General features: G+C 55.5%; 2 protein-coding genes across 3 annotated transcripts; one reads left to right on the plus strand and one right to left on the minus strand.

Moving 5' to 3' along the window:
* Positions 1 to 1,295: 1,295 nt before the first annotated feature.
* On the minus strand, positions 1,296 to 15,211 carry SENP1 (SUMO specific peptidase 1). Its single transcript, XM_040654859.1, is given in 18 exon segments — positions 1,296 to 1,518; positions 2,063 to 2,158; positions 2,568 to 2,652; positions 7,836 to 7,915; positions 8,796 to 8,894; positions 8,896 to 9,000; positions 9,381 to 9,512; positions 9,750 to 9,902; positions 10,180 to 10,264; positions 10,350 to 10,388; positions 10,727 to 10,781; positions 10,926 to 11,173; positions 11,262 to 11,365; positions 11,595 to 11,754; positions 12,972 to 13,131; positions 13,256 to 13,328; positions 14,380 to 14,553; positions 14,924 to 15,211. Coding segments are annotated over 18 exon segments (2,184 nt in total). The 5' UTR covers positions 15,197 to 15,211; the 3' UTR covers positions 1,296 to 1,455.
* Positions 15,212 to 15,477: 266 nt separating this feature from the next.
* On the plus strand, positions 15,478 to 22,819 carry PFKM (phosphofructokinase, muscle). Of its 2 annotated transcripts, XM_046904942.1 has the most exons (23): positions 15,478 to 15,692; positions 16,665 to 16,763; positions 17,485 to 17,558; positions 17,639 to 17,716; positions 17,922 to 18,111; positions 18,326 to 18,491; positions 18,595 to 18,639; positions 18,729 to 18,837; positions 19,086 to 19,181; positions 19,277 to 19,369; positions 19,440 to 19,565; positions 19,724 to 19,788; positions 19,904 to 19,967; positions 20,039 to 20,185; positions 20,594 to 20,664; positions 20,749 to 20,836; positions 20,905 to 21,057; positions 21,157 to 21,321; positions 21,488 to 21,549; positions 21,642 to 21,753; positions 21,840 to 21,939; positions 22,184 to 22,289; positions 22,376 to 22,818. In XM_046904942.1, the coding sequence occupies exons 1-23, from the start codon at positions 15,605 to 15,607 to the stop codon at positions 22,521 to 22,523; spliced, it is 2,445 nt and encodes an 814-aa protein (XP_046760898.1). In that variant the 5' UTR covers positions 15,478 to 15,604; the 3' UTR covers positions 22,524 to 22,818.
* Positions 22,820 to 22,910: the final 91 nt, after the last annotated feature.

Genomic DNA, 22,910 nt, shown 5'->3' on the forward strand with positions numbered 1-22,910 from the left:
GCTTACGGGTACAGAAAATGTATAAAACGTTCCCCCCCCCCCAACAGCTGGAGACAAAAATACAAAAGTGGACATTATTCCATTCTTTCCTTGGGCTTAGAAAGGTTATGTACACGAGAACAGAACCAGGGGCAGCTGCTGGGGAAGCCCGGCACGCTCTGCCGCTTCTCCTCCCACGTCGCCATCGAGAATAAATTAAATCAGTGGAAAGGATGAGCGCAGCCCCCATCGGAGCAATACCTCCAGGAGCCCCGAAGGCCTCCGGGTCCCCACCGCTGCTTCGAGTGCTTCTGAATGCTTCCCTTCTCCCGCAGGCGGACGGGGATGCAGAGCTCTCCTTGGGGCGCTGCGGAGCCCCCTTTGGAAGCACTCCTCAGCTGAACGCCGCAGCCCCTGCACTGCTGGCAGCATTCAGCCCCCACCGCCCCCAACCCCGGCTGAAACATGTGCAAAATATCAGGGAGAGAGGAGCCATTCATTCTGCTCAGCCGGGGCTGCCGCAGGAGGACAAAGGTGGCAAAGCCTCAACCCCCCCGGCAGGAGGAGAAGCAAACGCACGCCCCATTTTGTTCTTTGTTGCTCTGAAAAAGGCCCGGGAACACAAATATGTACAGAACCATCGGGTGCCGCTTTGGCTCTGCTCCACAGTCAAACGCGTACCTGAAATCGCCGTCAACAGTCGATGCTCAACAATGGGGAGATGGGGGCCGTGGGCAGAAAAGCGGCTCTCTGCAAGAACTGGAGTGACACACGGAGCCCCCAGGAGCTCCTGTGGAGCCCCCCGGGACACCCCCAGAGCTGCCCCACAAAACGCTGGCTGTAAGAACAGAGCAGGGAGGACACCGGGAGAAGACACAGCAGAAACACTCGGGATCAGAGCACCTCCATTGGCAAAAAAAGGGGCTGAACCCCTCCGTGCACTGACGGGGAGATCCAAACTGCTCACTCCACGCTGGATTTTAAGGGCATCCGCCCCAAAGACACTTTTGCCCACATCACTCTGATGGGAGCAGAGCTCTGTGAGGGCGTTGAGCTCCCAGACCCACATAAGTGCTTTCTCCTGCCCTGGAATCCCCCCCTCCCCCCCAAACGCACACCCCCACAGTCACACCATCAGCACAAAGCTGGCTGCAAAAGGGGCTGAAAAAAGCAGAAAAATAAGAGTTCCTCCTGTGGCCAAAGCTGCCCCCCCCCCCCCAACCTTGAATCTCAGCACCTGAAAACGCTTGTAAAAATAGGTCTTGAAATACAAAAAGAAAAAAAATAAAAGGAAAAAGGAAAAAAAAAAAGGCAAGTGTGCTTCTGAACATCTCTATTGCGCATTGGTCCGTGAATGGTGGTTTTTTTTTTATATCAAAAATAACAGAGTTCATTTGCTGTTTCTTTGTGTGAAGCCCTGGGCTGAGCAGAGCACATCGGGGCACTTCTGGGACAGCCGCACGGCGGCTCCGGGCATCAGAGCAGTTTGCGGTGCAGGATTTCCCAGGCCATCCGCTTCCGGAAATAGGGCATGTGTTGCTTTGGGGGGGGAGAAAAGACAAAGAAAACAAACATCAGTGCGTCCTCAGCGTCTCCTGGGGCAGCTCTCGTGGGGGAAGCCTTTCTCAGGGGGGAGGGGGAGGAGGTCAGACTTTCAGGTTATTGAAAACAAAGCAGTGAATGAGAATTGAGGAATAACGTGGCTTCGATGACATTCCCTGAGAACAAAGCACTCATGCATGGGATGCTCCACGGGGGCCGACGTCAGGTAATCCCAAATTCCTTTGGATTCAGGCTACAATGCCCCGCTTTCATTACAGCTATGACTGGGACCCATTATGGGCTGACGTCGGTGATGTGCCTGTGTGTTTTAATAGAAGACGTGAGGACGACTCTTGAGGAATTTGGCGTGGTAGGAAGAAGTGCCCCAGTGCTCTGTGTCAGCTCTGCTCTGAGGAATGGCAATTCGATCCCCAGGGTGGGCTTTAAACCAACGGAGAAGGGAGCAAAAGGCATTTGGAAGTATCAGAATGGGCGCAAATACATACCCTGAGCACGCGGCACACGTCAGGGTGGGGATTACCTGAGTGAAGTTGATGGGTTTGTCTTTGGTAATGCAGTCGGCATATTTGCAGGCAAACATCCCGCAGTCACTGCCGTTCATCTGCTGTGGGATCTCCTGGAATGAGAGGACACAGAGCTGAGCATCACAGCCACGGGTCGGACCCCTCGCGTCAGCTGGGAGAACCAACAGCACCCACCAAAGGGCCTCCCCCAAACGACCCCGAACAAAGAGCAGGGGCAGCAGCACAGCAAAGGGGAGCTGAGGAAAAGAGGGGGTGGGGGGTGAGCCCCGTGCAGCAGGAATGGAGGGGCACTGGGGTTCCCCCTACATCTGCCCCGCAGGGCTGGATGGGAAACTGTAGCAGAGCAGCCTGCCACTGATGTCCTATGATTTGCTCACCCCCTACAGTTACCACGAGCACACATCTGCCAGGAAGAGCAGCCAGCAGAGCTCCGTCTGAGCCAAGGACAAAAGCAAGGACCAACCCAGACCCCTTCTGCACACCTTGACTGCACAAACCCACCTGGCTCTTCTTACTCAGCAGCGACCACCCGTTGGTGTCAAATTCTTTCCTTTTCTTGTCAAGACTTTCCTGTTTTAAGTACTGCCTGTAGGAATGAGAGAATGAAAAACAAACAAACAAAAAAAAGGCTTATTTGGAGGAACAGGGAGAACTAGCCAGTGCACTATATGTCAGTTTACCTAAAGTGTCCTCTGCCATGTTTGCAGAATTAATGCAAAAATGGAAGTCCAATATTTTCTTCTCAGTATTGGCCATTTTAAAAAGGGCTCTGTAGACCCGGGCTGTGAGGCAGTCCAAAGGACCAAGCAGAACCCAGAAACTCATCCAAAACAAGTACCTGCCAAGCAGAGAGTCAAAACCACAAATAAACCTGGGAGCACAAATCTAATTCATTGCAGAGTGACTCAGAGCAGAGCAAAGCTCAGCAGCCACCGGGCTGCCTCAGCACTCTGCAAATGGAGCGTTGTGCTCAGGGAGACGTCTGGGACGGCTTCCGACACGGCCCGAGTCGCTGCCTGTCGTCTTTTGAGGATCTTGCTTAGCAGAAATGGAGATGGCAGCAGATGTGTCAGAACCGTAACAGCATCCCAGCAGCTCTGCAACAATCGCCCTGTGTGTGAAGCACCAAAGCACAGCACGGAGCTGCTCTGCAGGCTGGCAGCAGGTTGGACACGCTGGCAGATGTTCTTCCAGAGCTCTTCCTCCTGGTTTCCCTTCCAACACTGATCTGAGGTTTTCCTCACTACGGTGGGACAAACTGAGAGGGCTTTCAAGAGGAGACAAATCATGAGCTGAGAGACAAAAAGTGAGTCCAGCGGCCCCAATTTTCTCAAATGAGGTCCAAGAATGGAGGAAGAGGGGATGCAGCAACGGGGAAATCCACCCCACAGCCAGATCTGAGACAGCCCCTGCACACACACACACACACACACTCAGGTGACCGCTCTGCTCCTTCCCACGTAGACACAAACACCTTGTGCCATTCCCTTGACTGGGATGGATGGAAAGGGGAGTGCTCAAGAAGGGCACTGACACAGATGCTCTCTTGAGGTCGCCCAAGGAGAAATCAGTGATGGGCCCAAGATGTTCTTCAGGGCCTGAAGGAGCCCCTCCCTGCCGGCTGCCATTGTCATTAAGTGGCTTTCAGGTTTGTAGATGCCCTCATTTCATCTTGGTTAAGGATTGAGATGATCTAAAAAACCACCTGTTTCTCATTCGGTGTCTTCTCAAAACAATTTGAGGAGTCTTCTCACTGTTGCAGCTGCGATCAGAAAGCTTGGAAAGGAGCACAGGGGCCACCAGAGCACCTGGCACGGTCACCAGTGAGGGGAGATGTGCCATCTTTTGGAAACTTGGCTATAAAGCATCTTACCATGAGTAAACTCCAAAACAAGATGGGAGAACGGGGGCACGCAGCCCACAGATGAGCCCAACAGATGTGTGGGTAAGCTGGGCACGATGGTGCCAGTTGGGGGATATCTTCCACCACAGCGCCAAATAAAAAGGGAAAAGAATACGCACGTGGCTCAAAGGAAACTTGAGGCAAGTTGGAGGAAAAGCTCCCACAGGCAGGACAGACCTCTGAAGGCCTGAAGTGCCCCAGGATGGGCGCTTCCAAAGCTAATGCAGCTGCTGGGGAAGTCACATTCCCAAGGGTCAGAGCTGCCACCTGCTCAGCACCACCATCCCTCCGCAGGATGCTGACCCCAGGCACATCAGAGCCACCAAAGGAAGCAACAGAAAGAGCAGCAGAACCACTCAGCACGGAGAGCCCCTTTCCTCACCATCACATCTGTACAAAACAGCCAGAAATAGGTTTTGCAGGGTGTAAAATTGACAAGAAGAGAAGCCTCCCTTCCAGCAATCCCCTGAGACTACATCAGGTCCAGACAAGCGTTTCCTATCAGCCCTCATTAGCTGGACACACGCTCAGAGCCCAGTTTCCCAGCACAGGGGCTGCTGGCTGCCAGCAGCTGCTGTAATTGCTCTCGGGAAGCTCTGCTGGGCTGCTTTGACTGCTGCAGTTTGGACAAGACAACATCAGCAGGGGGTAAATCCCAGAACAGAAAAACTTCCATTGAGCATTAGAAGTCTCCATATCTCACACCCCAAAACACCCTCGTGGATGGAAAGGAAGCTCCTCACAGGCAAGTTCAAAGCAAGGGTGAGCTGAATATCTGCAACCACAACACAGACACAAATATTAATTAACAGCCACACTTCAACCGCCAAGAACAAAATCCTGGCAATTACTGCCTGCCACCAGAACCCACTCGAATCCTCAGATAAAGCAAAGAGCAGCACAGCACAGCCCACTCTGCAGGTGGGAACAAACTGCAGAGCCCAGGGAAGGGCTGCACCCCGCAGGGATCCGGGATGAGCACCGCGTGATGCTCAGTGTGATCGGTGCTGCACACAGAGCGGGGTGGATCCGAGTGTGAGACTCCGTCTGGCACGGAGGGAAGAAAGCTGGGAGATTTGAACAGTCTGAGTTGGGCAACCCAGTGCTTTCTGCATCCCCTTCTGCTTTATCTGCAGCTATCGCAACCCACAGCTCCGCTGCCAACACACACACACACACAGCAGCAGGAGATTCTGGGCTGCCTTCCTGAAGAGCAAGGCAACAACTCGCCAAGCACAGCTCACAGTTACTTGTGACCACCACCTCTGCTGCTTCCCAGAAGCAACCCCCAGCAACCTGGCAGGCAAACAGACCAGAGAGCAGCACCACACGGAGCTGATTCTGCCTCGGTGACGGCTTAAACAACTTTCCTAGGGAGGTAACTGAAGGAAAATGCTCAGCTTCAACCTGCAAGAAACTGCTCTGGGAGGCAGGACCTCATTGTGCCAGGTGAACGCCTCGAGGAGAGAAGTCTGACACAAAGGTTTTTAAACATAATTAACTTGCCAAATCAGAAACCAATACGCCTGACATCCCCCATCAAATACTGCAGGCTTTTAATCTCATTTTCCTAAACCTGAAGATGGATTTTTGCCCTCTACAGCTCACACACAAAATCCTGAGCAGGTGTCTCGAGGAATTATTGAAATCGACAACTGCAAACGTCTAAAAGCCTCGAAGAAAATGGCACATGAAGGTGAGCACTTCCAGTGCTGCTGCTAGCAGGAGATAAGACGTTTTCACAGGCATGACCAGCTTGTGTGCTCTACCCCTTAAGCCTTCCTCCAGCACCAGTACACCAGAATCAACTGACTGTAACGGGTTGGTTCACATCTGCTCCAACACACGACCCCTCCAGCAGAGCCAAAGCGCTGCTGTTCTCGAGGAAAAGCCCCCAACAAAGCAGGGGCAGCTTTCTGGAAACCCTCTCCAGTACTCACAGCCAAGCTGTGTGAAAGCCCAGATGTCAAACCAAGCACAGCAGCAAGGCCCAGCTACCAGACTGCATACATCTGCAGTCCCTGCAGCATCCAGCCTGGCCAGCGGGCATTGTATTGCACCCATTTCCCTCTGTAAGATCTGGCTAATTATGAGACACTCACCACCTTTAGGAAGCTCTAAAGATTGAAAGCATGAAAGGGTCACTAACCATGAATAGGACCTCCGTCCCTTCTTCCCGGAGTGATCCTCCCACTGCATTCAACCAATAAAAGCCTCCTAAAAGGAAACAGAGGGAAAACAATTACGTCCCGGGCAACGGTGACCTGAAATCCTGGGTCTCTACCATTGATCCTGCATGGGACCATACACCTCCTATCCTCTGGTGCTCACTGCAGCCAGCTTGGAGACCTGCCTCCTCACCCAGACCCCTAAATGAACTGCAGATGGGACTCCTGAGTCCCCCTCTCACCTCCCAGGTGCTTCGCCTCACCAGATGTCCCTGCTTTGTTCCTCAGAATCAAAGAAATTCGGGCTGAAAGGAGCTAATTTCACCCAGACCGTCCCTGCCCCAAGGCAGGCCAGCTCTGTTTGCATCACCCTCAAACAAACGTTGAAGACAGAGGCAGAGCAACACAGCAAAGGTAAGAGACACTGCTCTGAGCCATTTCTAAAGATTTCATATGTTTCCTTTCTATTTCCTCCCTTTAAACCAACACAACACTGTGGAAAAAAACGGCTATTTTTACAGCTATCTGAATAAGCAGACTGCAGAACACCTGAACTGGAAAAGGCACTAAATGGACTGGAAATGATTAAATGGCATTTGTCTCCTGTCTGCCTTTATCATCGTTAACATTCCTCGACTGAATGAGTGACACCTCTGCTGACACACTCAACCTCATGCCAGAAGACGCCGCGACTCGGGATCAGGTTCCCAATCGGCATCAGAGCTGAGATGAGAAACAGAACTGAAGGACGACCCGGGGTCAGCACTGCAAAAACAGAGGGGCCAGCAACTGTGTTTCATTAAGTCACTTTGGAATCTGATTTGCATCAGCCTGACGGCCCTGCGTGACAACGTGCCGTAGGGAAAAGGCGTTTTGCCTCCCCTGGGAGGAGAAGCTCATTTTTATCGCGCTCCCAACAACTGCTTCCAAAGATGGGAAAACGCAGCACCAAGCTGCCCAATCCTGGATTAGCCAGGCAAGCACCTCTCCTCTATGAGAGGTCAGCAGAGCCAGGAGCCAGCTTCACTCCCACCCACAGAACTGCCTGGGAGTGAAAAGCAAGACCCCTGGGTCTGAATTCAAGAAGAACAGCTTCCATCCAGCCCCATTTGGAGGCACAGGATGTCCTGGTGGAGCTCAGATCTGCACAAACCTTCGTCCACGTTCTGATCCAAGACTCTCCCATGCTCTACAGCACCACCGTGCTTCTTCAGGAGCTCCTTGAAACAAAGGGCCAAGTTACTGAGCTGTTCTTTGCCACAGAGAGGAAAGAAAGTCTCCACCTGTGGAATGGCCAGGAGATGCCATTTCTTCCAGCAGCTGCAGGACCCCTGATCCTCAGGGTCTGAGACGTCGGTTTCCCCCTAAAGATGATGCCAGGAAGACTGGCAGTGCTTGATGCCCTTAACAGAACAGGTCTGAAACCTGTTTATACCTGCACAGGGAACAGCAGCCTCACTGAGGGATTTTCTGCAAAGAAGAGACAGACTCTGTACGGGACTCTCTTGCAGACCAACTTTATAATGGGGACTGCGCCGGCAGTGCATGGTGAAACAAAGCATGAGAACCAGAATGCTCCTCACACCCCCTCTCAGGGCCCAGACAGGGACTGCTCCCACACAACAGCCGTTGCTTCACAACCTGTGCACACCAAGGAGCCACCTGGATTTGAACAGGTACAACTCAAGCGTTACTCACAACAGTATCCTGCAGGCTTCGCTGTTTATTCCACCCATGGAGTCATAGTAGGTGATGGTTTTTTTCCTGAAGTCAACAACCTACACAGAGAGATTCGTTACAGAATTAGCAATGCAGAAGACACAGAGCTCACCCCTGTGCCAACACATGCGCTTTGTGAGCCAAAGTCTTTGTTAAAAGGAAGTTTAAACCGCTTCGGAGCAGTGAAGGATTTGTAACTTCCTTGGCACACCACAGCCCCCCCCAAACCTCCCTGTGCTGCCACATTATTTAAGCACTCAAATCTCTCCATCAGGCTCTCCTCAGAGCAGCCCAGTTGAACACAAGAGCACTGTTATCTGTATTGTCCCAGCAGCAGAACAACAGATCTGCTTACAGAGGGCTCTGCCACACCTGACGTCTGTGTGCTGGGCTCCGTGCTTCATGGCCCCACACTCCATTTTCACACCCACCCACCTGCATGAGCCCATCCTTGCTGGGCAGTGAACAGCGCCCTGAGGATCGAAGGGATGAAGCAGAAGGACTCTGAGAGGCCAAAGGGATGAAGCAGAAGGAATCTGAGAGGCCAGGTGTGATCCACCAGCACTGCCCAGGTGGTGGATCTCATCAGGGCAGGAGGCACAGAAAGCTGTGCCGTATCATTGGTCTGCATCTTTCTGAAACAATCCCACAGCAGTGCCTCTAAAGGCAAACTTGTGGGAATGTGGAAATGAGATCCTTCCCCAGAGAGCAGGCTACAACCTGACGTGAACTTCACGGCTTTCTTTTAAGGCTATTCAAAGACAAGACAGACAGCAAACCTACGGCTCCCTTCTCACTCCCTTCGCGTTCTGCTTTTAGCCACCAACATGCATTCTCCCCCTCCCCACACTCAAACACCTCTCTCCAGAGCCATGAAGTGTTGTGATTCAGTCACAGGTGAGTTTATAGGACGCTCTGCTCCATAACAAAAGCACTCACTGCTAGGCACCAATGCACTCCCAGATGAATAGGCACCAAGAGGAGATCCACTGAGAAGATGTCCACTTTTTTAGTCCATCTTTTCACAGCTTGGTACCCCCGCTGTTTTTAATTTGGTGAAGAAGAAAGTATTGAATGCATGAACAGTCGGCAAACCCTTTTCTTTGCTCCGCTCCATCAGCAAATTCATATAGAAATTAATTATCTGGGGGGGAAAAAAAAAAGGAATTATTTTCACCTCCACTGCTACTCTGTGGAACTGCCTCTGCCAGGATTTACAGCAGCTCAAACACTTTGAAACCTTCCAAAAGAAAAATCCAGAAATATTTAAGCACAGTCCCCCTAAGATTAAGCTTCACATGTTCTGCCCTGATAGCGTCCACTGCCAGTTCTTCTCATCCCAGTATTATTTTTTCAAGTGCCTGCTCTACACAGGGACTTCGCAGATTAACCAACCCAGAACACAAAACACAGCACACGTGTCCCATTCTGACTTCCTTAGGCAAGGAGAGGACAGACATCCATTCACTTTAACCTATCTTAAACAGCCACAGAACAAAGCCCCAGTGAGCACAGACTGCTCACCTCATCATTGAGCCAGTTCAGATTATTGAGGGTCTGAATGTCTTTCCGGGTGATCGTTAACCGAAAAGCTTCGCTGAGGACCTCGTCCTGATTTCCTCCTCGGAATACATTCTTTATTTCCTTTTCCATTTCCTAAAGGAAGAACACAAACAGTGTTGGAAGGGAGAGCTCCTACTGTACCCATCACAAAGACTACATGCAAAGCCCCGTTTGTTCTTTGCTCCTCAAAGGATAAACCTGCTATAAAACACACACAACGAAAGGTCACAGCTATCAGTGCCTGTGCACTGATCTCAGGAAATGATGTTCCTGTTTAGAAGCAGCACCCACACAGATGTCTGACTCTGTCCACCACACAAGGAGATTTACCTCTGTGATCTCAGGGAACTCCTCTTCGCCATCAGCTGACTTGGCACCCTCCTTCTTTTCTGGGACCACCGTGACCGGGATTTCCTTCTCCAGAGGTACGCGAAGGTTCAAATCCACCAGGTCCTGCACCGAGTGCTCCTGCTCCTGCAACCGCTGAAGGAGAGACCTCTGGATTACACAGTGACAATGGGGTCACCTCTATGGGGCTTGTGAGGAAGCCTCATGGAGCCAATTGTTCCAGGAGATGCGGAAAGGGGCAGCGTTCAGCCTGGCCGCAGTGCTCCTGAGCGCTCTGCCACAGCAAGGAGAAGTAACAAAGCCACTGGCTGTGAGAGAGCAGATTTTTGCCATTCTCTTCCCAGTCAAGCTTCCTACTCTGTGGTTTGAAGTTCCGACTCAGAGACTGCTCGTTCAGTAACTGCTCTCTCACCTGGCTCTGCAGCTGTAAGGCCAGAGCTTTCTGCTCCTCAATCTGCCGCCACCTCTCCCGAGCTCGCGAGTCGTAGACGCTGGTCCTGAAAAGCACAGTTTGAACAAGTCAGTGTTTAGAAATACACGAGCACTTGTGACAGGAAAACAGAGCAGAAAACATCTACTTACAATTCCTTGATCCATAGTTCTGCCTGGAAGAATGGGAGGCTAGAAAGTGGAGAAGGACATGCGTAAGCATTCTCCTTAGCACAGAAAGTAATTGCCTGAAAAGTGATTTGTGAGTAATATCTGAGGACATCTTTATTCTAAGAGTGATAAGAGCTACACACAGATCTGACAGAGATATGCATCCAGGTCTCCAGAAAGAGGTTGATGCATCACTCTCCAGTGCTGGTATCTGTGGCAAACTGCTCTCTCTTTGTGAAGCATTCACACAGTCACAGTCACTTTTTATCTGCAATCTCACCTCTCAATGAAACCAAAAAAAGATAGTGTGAACTTCCCCCTGCCCTCGCTTGCTCTAGATGCAATTTACAGCCTCTCACCTTGGAGCTGGGGTTCTGGAATCCTTTACTTTGAGCAAAATGACCGAGTCTGATCCTACAGAGGATAAAATTGAGCAATATCGTTATTCTTACAATTACTACTGAGTTACCAAACCACGCTGAAGTCCAAGTACAGAGAGGGAGGGAATAAGTGGTTTTGCCACACGCATTTGACTGCTTGTTTGCTCTTGGTTTTTACCTTCAGACTGAGTGTTGGACGCTGGTAGATTTTCTTGCTGATGCTGGGCTGTGGAGTTATGGGACTCAAAGATATTGGAGGGATAGCTGGGCGTGGAGTAGAGCGGTGGTTTGTGTGATGGCTGCTCCTGAGCCCCGAGAACGCTGGTTGCTGAGCTGGCTGGTGCAATGCTGTGAGCTTCAAACAGCTTTGAGTTCTTGCTGGGAGTTTCTTTCAGTATAGTTTTGCTGGAATTTGAGCACCTCGACCTGGGAACAATAGAAAGTTAGTTCCCAGAGAAGGCACGTACAGAGAATACATACTCTGTGCTGGAAATGAGCATTTTACATAACTCACAGGTGGAAGGGGAACAGTGAAGAGGGCTTGGACGTGGAAAACTGCTTTCCTGTGACCATCTGAAGCAACTGCCTGTAGATCTCTCGCTCTTCCTCTCGAACAGTCTGCAGAGAAACAACCAGAGTACTCTAGCTACCATGATTTAAACAAAGACACCACACACACTGAGCAAGCACGAGCAGATGCACGTGGAAGTCAAGACGCTATTGTTCTGTCAGACACGAGGAGAGAACCCAGCACAAGGCAGACCTGCCTCGAGCACTTTGTGATGCTCAGAAGCGACCAGGTCAGATGGAACCACCTACTAAGGGGCCTCCCAACCTCTGCTTTTACCTCCTCTGCGGTGCTGATGAACCGCCGCGGGGTTTTCTTTGGGCTGAGCAGACTGCGGCGGCACGGACCGCTCCAGGAAGGGCTCTGGGCGGGTTTGATTGGAAACGCCGACCCATGGCAATGGTGGTTGGACTTTCCTACAAAACTGTTGGAGGTCCCACTGTGAGGAGAAACAAAACAGGTTCCTTTGGTTTCACGCTTGCTTAAGTCTGTAACCTCATTCTCCCCCATCCCTCAAATCAGTCCAGAACCGAGCGATCCAACTCGGATCAGAAATTAGTACTTTATTTGCGTTTTCAAAGCTATCTCGGTGCTGAAGCCTGGCTCTCCCATCAGCTCGATCCAAAACCACAGATGCCTGAGATTGTGCGGCCAGGCAGATGCCAGCAGGTGGCACTGCGAGGCCGAGGAAGCACAGCCTGGAAACCCCGAGCGAGACCTTCCCGCCAGATCCAACAGCTCCCCCTCTTCCCATCCACATCCACAAAATGGCTGAACCTCGCCCTGAGGAAAAACCTCTGCATTCTCTTTCACAAAAGCAGAGGCTCTCCTCTCCCCTCATTTCTCCCCACTCCCACGGGTCAGGCTCAGCTCACAGCCCATTCAACATCTCTGCGCTGATTTGGAATTTATCCCATTGAAATTAATTTTAGAAGTTGCAAACAAACATTCTCCATTACAGGGATTTTCCAGAGGTGTAAGATTTGCACTGATCTGGAAAGGCACTGCCCTACTGGGGAAACACTACTTTACAGGCATCACGTGTACTAACCAGGACAGAACCACATCATGCCACATCTCTCCTGGCTTCCTGGCACTATAACCTCTTTTAGGACACCAACATTACTCTCAAAACCACCACTTCCCACTTTTATCACACCCACTGCTGGGGACAGCCTCACAGATGTCCGAGCCTCTGTGCTGCTTCTGATCTGCAGCAAACACCTCCTGCTGAGTAATCAGAAGAGGTTTCCTTGGTTGGTCAAAGCACAACCCATTATTACTTTCCCCACAAGAACACACACTATCCCACCTTCCTCCACCTCCACTGTCCCCATCAGGGTGCTTACAAGACACCTGCGCTTTTGCACAGACCCAAAGGCATTCCTTTGCATTATTATCTTCCTTGAGAGACAGCTGACCCCCATCACACACTCCTCCTGCTCTCAAAATCATCGTTCACACCCTTTACGAGGCACACATGTCAAAGGCAGGCTATAAACACCCAAAGGAACCCACAGCCTGGGCCAGCCTTGACCTGCAAAAAAAACAAACCTCCCCAGCCACTTCCACCCTGAATTTCTCTATAATAACACCTCTAATTTCTCCACCACCCTCCCGTGGGTGAAAGTGGATGCAGAACAGCCCCACACACACCTGGGGTTTTTGCGAGCATCGAGATAAGAGCCACGGCTCAGCCTGGGCTTTGGCAGTGCAGAGCTCGGGGTGGGCACCAGACCCCTCCACTGCCCGTTGGTGCTGCACCCAAACCCCTGCGGCTCTCCTGCTGTCCGGTAGGTCTCAGGGCACGGGACTTCTGCAAGTGAGAAATGAGGCAGTGGTTAATAAAGAGGAATATCTCCCTCCCTGTGCTGCTGTTGGGAGGAAACAGAAAAAAAAAAATAAACACACTTCAAGAGGAAAAAAAGAGAGTATCTTACCTTGGCTGTAATTGAGAGCACATGAGGCATTTCCAGCTGGGCAAGCAAAGCTGCTGGTCTTGTTTGGTAAAAACTGCGGGGAAAGATTGCAGGTTTTTATTAGAAAAGTGCACAACTCTGAATTTTAAACCTCATGCAGTTACTGCCCCTCCACCACAAAGTTATCATCGGTAATTGCTGACAGAAAGGTGCCAGCAGGCACTCGTGTCAGCCTGGCAGCACAGCACATTGTTGGAAAGGCGCTAAGGAGCCTCCATTCCCCCTCGAAAATCCCCTCTGCCACATGTGAGCTCACTTTCAACAAAAAGAGAAAAAACAAACATCTTTCCCACCTTACTACAGGGCAAACAAAAAAACAAACCCAGCCTCAGGGCTCTGGCCAACTCACACAACGCCCACAGGCACATACAGACCCAGCACAGATTTCGCCAACCAACTTCTATCTTTGCTTAGGACGCTAATCAGCAATTAACAGAGCAAACAGGGCACCTGCAGCACACCTCTGCTCAGGAAGCATTCAGTGTTAGGAACACCATGCAGCTGACGTGACTGCTGCTGGAAATGCCCCACTGCTTTTGAATGAAACAAAAGGGTCCTGAAGGAAGGGAGCTACAAAAATGGAGTCCAGCTGCCTGGCTCCTTCAGAACTAACGTAAAACTCAGATATATGACTAAGAGCACCGTGCAAACGCTCTCCAAGCACTGGCAGGCACAGTACAGGGAAACCCTTCTGGCATCACTCACCTCCCTGGGAAGATTATCCCAGCGTTTAACCACCCTCATAGTAAAGAGGTTTTCCTTCAATACAGTTGGAAATCACCCAGCACAGCCCTGGGCCGCTCCCATGTGTGTCTGCCTCCCCATTCCCCTCCTCGGGGAACAGCAGAGAGCAACGAGGTCACCCCTCAGCCCCATCCCTTCCATTGTACACAACCCAATGTCTGTTGTTACAGACCACGCTTCTCCTCATACGACTTGACTTCCACGCTGCTACCCTCCTCTGGACACTTCCAAAGACCTCAGCACCTATTCCACACCGCAGAGCCCAGAACTGAACGCAATATCCCACCGAACACATAAAAGGATCCCCTCTCTGGAGCTGCGGGGCGCGGAGCGGTGCCAACCTTGGTGTTGGGCGGGCAGAGCACGTCCCGCAGCCCGGCCCGGGGCGGCAGGGGGAAGGCCTTGAACCCCGAGCCGTGGCCGGCGGAGTCCCGGGTCTCCATCTTCATCGGGTCCGTGCGGTCATCTGGGGTCGGGGCAGCGTCCGGAGGCTGCAGAGCGGGGCTGCTTCTGCCCTGGGATGGGGATTTCCTTTAGGAACAAAGGAAAGCTGGGGAAACCGAAGCGCCCCCGCCAGACCCCGCGCCCGGAGCTGCCAACAGCGGGGAACCGAGGGGGGAAACGGCCGCAGCCCCGAGCAGAGGAACGGCCCCGGGCCGGGGGAGGGGGGGACGAGCGGGGCGCTGTGGGGCTCCGCGGTTCGGCTCCACGGACAGGCCGCGCTGCCGCAGGCCGGGCTGCCGGGGCCACGGGCCTGCTTACGGCTCAGCGGGACGGGGGGGGGTCCGGGTACCGGGAGGCGGGGATCCCGCCGCCCGCCGGAGGAAGCCGAGGCTCAGCCCCGGGCCCAGGCCGCTTCTTCAGTCGCCCCCCGCCCGCTCTTACCGGAAGCGGCCCCAGCGCGCGCGCGTTTCCCGGGTTTGGCGGCAACGGCGGCAACGGCAGCTGCCGGCAACGAGGCGGACGGAAGGGGAAGTTAGCGCCGCCGGAAGTGACGCCATGATGCGGCGGAAGCCGCTCGTGCACTCGCTGGCGGGCGGCAGGGAGCGCCCCCTGGCGGCTTGGAGGAGAGGAGGCCTTGGGGGGGAGCGTGTGGGGGTGGGGGGCGTGGAGGAGCTGTGGGAGCGCCCTATGGAGGGAGAGACCAAGGGGGGCCATGGGGACACCGTGTGTGGGGGGAGCCTGCGGAGGGGGCTCCCAACGGGGGGACACTGTGGGGCAGTGTTGGCCTACGGAGACCACCGTGCGGGGCAGTGCCGCTCCGGAGGGTGTGACCCCGCGTGGGGGACGCGGCGGGGCAGTATCCGCCTATGGGGATCGCGGCGTGGGGCAGCGTCAGCCTATGGGGTGTCCCCCTGTGGGGCAGGGATCACACGGTGACGGGGAGGACCCGGCGCGGTCAGTCCCATTATAGCTGATCCCCTCACAGCCGTCCCATTATAGCTGATCCCAGCAGCCGATCCCGTTACAGCCGCTCCCATCCCGGCCGATCCCCGCAGCCGATCCCATTACAGCTCCGCTTACGGCCGATCCCATTACAGGTGATCCCCTTACAGCCCTGCGGCCATGGGGGCTCTCCCCGAGCTCTCCCTCCTGGCCTCGGCCGCGCTCGGCCTCGCTGCCCTCCTCATCCTCCTCACCCTCCTGCCGCCAGGTCAGCGCCTGCGAGCGGCGGGGGCGGCCCGGGGGCGGCCCGGGGTCACGGGAACGGGCTGGGAGCAGTGAGGGGACAGACAGCAGTAAGGAGCGCAGAGTGGGACCGGCAAAGGAGCGGAGCCTGGGAGCGGAGTGAGAATAGAGACTGTGGGAGCAGTAGGGAGTGCTGACTGGGACCAACAGGGACCAACAGGGACCAGTAAGGGAACAAGGCCTGGGACCAGTAAGGGAATAGAGACTGGAACTGGAGCCATTAGGGAGTGCAGACTGGGATCAGTAGGGAGTAGGGACTGGGATCAGTAAGAGAATAGGAACTGGGATCAGTAGGGAGTAGGGACTGGGATCAGTAAGAGAATAGGCACTGGGGCCGGAAGGGAATAGGGACTGGAACAAAGAAGGGAATAGAGGCTGGGATGAGGAAGGAGTTCAGACTGGGACCAGTAGGCAATAGGGACTGGGACCAGTGAGGAGCCAGTCTGAGACCAGGATGGGAATACAGACTGGGATCATAAGGAGGATAATGTGGGACCGGCAGGGAATACAGACAAGCAGGGCCACCTCCCCTGGGGACACAGTTGTCCCCGCCATTCCCCCCAGGCCACCATCTCCACGAGGGGTGCCACCTCCATGCCTCACTTTCCCCCCAGTCCCACCAGGCCTCAGAAATCCTCCCCTCCTGCCCCCAAATGTCCCATCAAAACAGCCCCAGAGGTGGCACTGGAGTGGGGAGGGGGGGGGGGGCTGGGGACAACGCAGGGCCGTGTCCCCCCCTGCTTTCCTTAACACCTTCCAGGGCTGAGCAGGGGCCACCCCCAGGGCCGTCCCTCCCTCCTGGAGCCTGATTTAGGGGCTGACGCAGCGGTCAGTGTCACTTTGCGGTGTGACACCGGGGCTGTGCTCGGTGCCACTCCGCCTCCACCTCGCCCCCGGCCCCCCCATTGTTTTTTTGCCCCATTTCCCTCTTTTTCAGCCAAGAAGATGGCGCAGCCCCCAAAGCATTGCGGGAGCGGGGAGCACATGGGTGCTGGAAAAGCCATCGCTGTCCTCACCTCAGGGGGGGACGCACAGGGTAAGGAGTGTCCTGCCCCCAAAACCCACCCTGTGGGATTGCTTCGGGGGTAAAACGAGCAAAATTGGGGCTTGCATGTTCTTGAATCTTGCTGCTTGTTGCTAGCTGTTTTTCCTTGCAAGGTGTGTTTGTCCCACCTGCTTTTTTGGGGGGGTTCCTTGCGGTGTTGTGGGGGGGCCAGGAGGGATTTTACTTCAGCTGTCGCTTTGGAATAATGTGCAATAGTGATTTTTCCAGTAATGATTTGCAATAACAATTTACAGTGATATGTTCCAGTGATGATTTGCTGTAAATGGGGGCGGAGGGAAGGGGAAAGGAAGACAAAATTTTGGACTTTCGGGCAGCGTAAAGGAAAGCGCTAAAAAATGACAGGATTTTGCCCCAAAACACCCAGCCTGAGCCCAATCTTTGCTTTCTGCCTGCAAGCCCTGGGGCCGGGGAGCTCACGGCTCGGGGGCTCTGTTTTGCTTCACAGCCACCGCGCGGTGCCACCAGCTGTCCCCGTCACGGCATCACGCGGCCTCGGCGCCCTAAATGTCAGCAGGGCAAAAATAACCCGCAGCTGCGGGGCCAGATCCATGCCGGTGGTGGGGGCTGGGGGGGGGGGCGACACACACACCGGGAGTTGTGCAAGCTTGGAGTCAGGGAGGGGGGGGGACACGATGGCGTTTGGGGTTCCCTATGGCTTGGGGACACGGGTGACGCTCTCCTCTACCTGCAGGCATGAATGCGGCTGTCCGCGCCGTGGTGCGGGTGGGCATTTACACCGGTGCCAAAGTCTACTTCGTGCATGAGGTTGGTGCCCCCCACCTGCATCCCCCCTCCCCGGAGCCCACAGGGACTCAGCGTCACCGCCACCTTCTCCCCCTCAACAGGGCTACCAGGGGCTGGTGGACGGCGGGGACAACCTCAAAGAGGCCACGTGGGAGAGCGTCTCCATGATGCTGCAGTTGGTGAGCCTGGGGAGGGGGGGGTGGTGACACCGGGGGGGCACAGGGTGCTGCCACCCTGACCTTCTCCGCTGTAACCCAACGCCGTGGGGGTAAAGGGCTGAGCCTGAAAATAACCCGAAACCGGAGCCACCTGCTGGCGGGGGCACGGCGCCCATTTCGGGGTGCGGGTGCCCATTTTGTTTGTGGGGGGGGGCTTTGCCCGCAGGGTGGGACGGTCATCGGCAGCGCCCGCTGCCAGGATTTCCGCACACGCGAAGGACGCCTGAAAGCCGCCCGCAATCTGGTGAAGCGCGGCATCACCAACCTCTGCGTCATCGGCGGCGACGGCAGCCTCACCGGTGCCGACACCTTCCGTGCCGAATGGAGCAGCCTCCTGGCCGAGCTGCTGAAAACAGGTATGGCGTCCCCCCCCCCCCCCATCCAAATTTCCCCTCGTTGAGCTTGTAGCGCCTTGCTTTGAGCACGTTTTGCACCAAAATGTGGGTTTTCCCCACTGGAAATAGCGGGATTTGGGTGGTTTTGTCCCAAAAGGATGTTTAGTGAGGGGACGCGGTGGGAAGGGGGTTCCTACCCTACTCAGGGGTTCCCACCCCACTCGCTCTCTTTTAGGGGGGATCACGGCGGAGGAGGCGAAGAAGTCGAGCCACCTGAACATCGTGGGCATGGTGGGCTCCATCGACAACGACTTCTGTGGCACAGACATGACCATCGGCACCGACTCAGCGCTGCACCGCATCATGGAGATCGTGGATGCCATCACCACCACAGCCCAGAGGTGACACAGGGACATTCCCATCCCACCCCTCAGGGAACTGGGCATCTGCGTCCCTGCTCGTGGGGGACTCGTGGGGTGTAACCGAGCTCCACGTCTCCTGCAGCCACCAGAGGACGTTTGTGCTGGAAGTGATGGGTCGTCACTGCGGGTACGTCCCCCACGCTGCCACCAGGGTCTGTGTCCTGATGAAACAGGAAGGGGAAAAGCCCCACACCGCCTCTTTTTCTGCACCCCCAGCTACCTGGCTCTCATCACCTCCCTGGCCTGCGGTGCTGACTGGGTCTTCATCCCTGAGTCCCCCCCTGAGGATGGCTGGGAGGACCACTTGTGCCGAAGGCTCACGGAGGTGGGGCGGGCTGCAGCGGGGTGCCCTGTGCCCCATCCTTCATCCCTGTACCTGGCCCTGTCCTTGTCCCCATCCTCATCTCCATCCCTTTTTTGTCCCCATCTTGGACACCATCCCCATTTCCTTCCCTGTCCCTATTTTGTCCCCATCCCTATCTCTGTCCCCATCACTGTCACCAACCCTGTCTCTGCCCCTGTCCATATCCTGACCCACATCCCTGTTCCCACTGTCACCCCCTTCTCCCCCAGACCCGTTTGGGTGGCTCAAGGCTGAACATCATCATCGTGGCTGAGGGTGCCATCGACAGACACGGCAAGGCCATCACCTCTGACGACGTCAAAGATGTGAGCAGGATGCAGGGACCCCCATTTCTGCCCCCATCGTTGGTTCCAGCAGAGTTTGGGCACCCCATCCCCATGCCAACCCTGCTGTCTTGCAGCTGGTGGTGAAGCGTTTGGGCTACGACACCCGCGTCACCATCCTGGGCCACGTGCAGCGCGGTGGGACACCCTCCGCCTTTGACCGCATCCTGGTAGGCAGCTCCGTCCCTTCTGCACCCACCCCAGCTGAGCGAGGCCACGGTGACATCCCTGTCCCTGCAGGGCAGCAGGATGGGAGTTGAAGCCGTCATGGCCTTGCTGGAAGGGACCCCCGATACCCCTGCCTGTGTCGTCAGCCTCTCAGGGAACCAGGCCGTGCGCCTGCCCCTCATGGAGTGCGTGCAGGTGGTGAGTGCAGGGTGGGGGGCACGGAGCAGCCCGGGCTGCACGTGGAGCTGCGGTGCAAACCCAGCCAGTGGAGTGCAAACCTGGCCAGTATACTGCAAACCCAGCCAGGGCAGTGCAAACTCGTTCAGTGCAAACCTGTCCATCTCTGCTCCCTGCAGACCAAAGATGTGACAACAGCGATGAATGAGAGACGCTTCGATGACGCTGTGAAACTGCGGGGCCGGTGAGCATCCACAGCACGTCCCCCGTTGGGGTCACGGGGCTGCAGCCATCCCCTGCGCTCCCTCATCCCCTCATTTTTCCTCCCCCCCCCCCCCGCCCCTTCCTCACTTTCCCAGGAGTTTCCAAAATAACTGGAACGTCTACAAGCTGCTGGCACACATCCGCCCACCCTCCACCAAGGTAAGGAGGTGGGATGGGGTGCGGAGGGGGCACACCAAGACCCCCCCTGACGCTGTCCCCTCACTCCACAGAGCGGTCACACATTGGCTGTGCTCAATGTGGGTGCCCCAGCTGCTGGCATGAACGCGGCCGTGCGTTCCACCGTGAGGATCGGACTCATCCATGGGCACAGGATGCTGGCGGTGCACGACGGCTTCGAGGGGCTCGCCTTGGGGAAAGTGCGAGGGCAAGGGGGTGCATGGGGGCTGGGGGGTGCGCGGGGGAAAGGGATACCTTGGGAAAGGAAACACACAGGGAAAGGGGGTGTGTAGGGATGAGGGTACATGGGGAAAGGAGATGCACAAGGATGGGAGTGCACAGAGGAAGCACAGGAATGGGGGTGCATGGGGATCGGGGTGCACAGGGAAAGGGAGCGCACAGGGAAAGTTGCAGCCCTAAAAGCTGCAGCCCCCAGGACAGTGCTCCCCACCCAGCATGGGGCTTCACTCACCGCACAGCCTTGCATGCATGGGGGTACTGTGATCGCAACCTGCTGTGTGCTGAGGGTGGTGCACATCACAACCCTCCTTTTGCCCCCCAACCCAGCTTTCTCACTGCTGTTTTCCCCCCACCTCCCTTCCTGCCAGGTCGAAGATATCAGCTGGGATATGGTTGGCGGCTGGACAGGTCTGGGGGGATCCAAACTGGGGACGAAGAGGTAACGCTGTCCCTTGGAAATCTGGGTGCGGGGGCCCAAGCAAAGCCCACCCCTGGAGGCTTTACCCTCCCACGCTTCGGCCAGGACCTTGCCCAAGAAATACTTCGAGGAAATCAGCGCCACCATCAGCACCTTCGGCATCCACGGGCTGATCATCATCGGGGGCTTTGAGGTGAGTGGGGTGGCGTGGGGCTGGAGGGCACCTCCCGGTGCTGTGCCCCTTACCCCCCATTCCTCCAGGCCTTCATGGGCAGCCTGGAGCTGATGGACGGGAGAGCCAAGTTTGAGGAGCTCTGCATCCCCATCTGCGTCATCCCCGCCACCGTCTCCAACAACGTCCCCGGCTCCGACTTCAGCATCGGCGCCGACACCGCTCTCAACACCATCACCACGGTGCGGCTCCTGCACCCCCTGTGGCACACAGCCCTCATCCCTGGTTACAATTAAACACCCCCCCCAACCCAACCCAACCCCCTTCCTCCTGCCCCACAGACCTGCGACCGCATCAAGCAGTCGGCGGCGGGGACCAAGCGGCGCGTCTTCATCATCGAGACGATGGGCGGCTACTGCGGGTACCTGGCCACCATGGCAGGGCTGGCAGCCGGTGCTGATGCTGCCTACATCTTCGAGGAGCACTTCAGCATCCGTGACCTGCAGGTGGGGACCCAGCAGCATCGCCACGGGGCTGGCGGGGCTGCATTTCTTCCTGCTTGCATCTCCCCAGCCAACCATCACCGCATCACTGCAGGGCTGGGGGTGCCGCATTTATTCCCACAGCACTTCCAAAAGCTAAGCCTTGAACACCTCTTTTTCTCATCCCTAGATCAACGTGGAGCACTTAACTGAAAAGATGAAGACGACGGTGAAGCGCGGGCTGGTGCTCAGGTAAGGATGGGACCATGGAGAGGGGGTTGGAAGGGCCCATCGGCTGAGCCCCATACGCTTGAGCCACCCTGAGCCCCCACTGCCTCACACAGGAATGAGCACTGCAACGAGAACTACACCACTGACTTCATCTACAACCTCTACACGGAGGAGGGCAAAGGCATCTTCGACTGCCGCAAGAACGTACTGGGACACATGCAGCAGGTACGGCCGCGCCGTGAGCCCCCAGCAGCAGGCAGGAGCCCCTCAGTCACGGCTCCCCCTCCACCTGCTGCCATCTCCCCCTGCAGGGTGGCGCCCCGACCCCCTTTGACAGGAATTTCGGCACTAAAATGGGCGCCAAGTCGGTGGCTTGGATCACTGGCAAGATCAAGGAGTGCTCCCGGCACGGTGGGTCCTGTGGGGGCATAGCTGGGGGTCCCGTCTGCGTTTGCAAAGCCCCTTCCCCTTCCTGCAGCCGCACCGCAGATCACCAAAAGCAAACCTCAGCTCCTGCCCAAGCTGCGCACGCACGCTCACACTTCCTGCTGCTCTATTTCAAAGCAAAGGACTGCTACGCTCTGTGGGATTGGGTTCTGCTGCCCTCCCCTCAGGGGGGCTGTGACGCTGAGCCCACTCTGGGCGTTCCTTGCAGGTCGCATCTTTGCCAACACGGCTGACTCGGCGTGCCTGCTGGGCATGCGCAAGCGCAGCCTGGTCTTCCAGCCCCTCACCGAGCTCAAGGAGCAGACAGACTTCCAGTAGGTGCCCAACATCCCCCCCCAGTACTGCCACAGGAGCACGATGCCAGGCTCACACTGTCCCTCCCCCTTTCCCCCCCTCCCAGGCACCGCATCCCCAAGGAACAGTGGTGGCTGAAGCTGCGCCCCATCCTGAAGATCCTGGCCAAGTACAACATCGAGCTGGACACCTCGGAGAAGGCACTCATGGAGCACGTCAGGCAAAAGAGGATCTCACAGGAATCCAACATATGAGGGAGGACTCTCTGAACGACCCCTCCAAAATCCCCCGCAGCATCTTCACTTTTGAAAAAGCAGTTTTGCCGAAGCTGAGGGTTTCCTCAGGGTAATTTTGGGCTGGTTTAGATCCAGCCAGGTCTTTTATGGGCTTTTTAAAGAGAACAGTGTTCCGCAAGCGGCTCGCGTTGTGGCAGGACGTTGCACTGACCTAAAAGCAAGGGTCGAGTCTCTAGGGCATCACTTTAGTTTGAAACTCAGAATTGTGACGCTTCAATAAACCAGCACTGCTCCGTGGTGGTGACAAACACAACCTGTGCTCGCGCTGTCCACACTCGCCCGCCGGCAACGGCACACACGGCTGCCACACACACACAGCTGTATGAACACAACCTTACTTTCTCC

Source organism: Gallus gallus, chromosome 34, assembly GCF_016699485.2.
Source record: "Gallus gallus isolate bGalGal1 chromosome 34, bGalGal1.mat.broiler.GRCg7b, whole genome shotgun sequence".
Classification (NCBI taxonomy): Eukaryota; Metazoa; Chordata; class Aves; order Galliformes; family Phasianidae; genus Gallus; species Gallus gallus.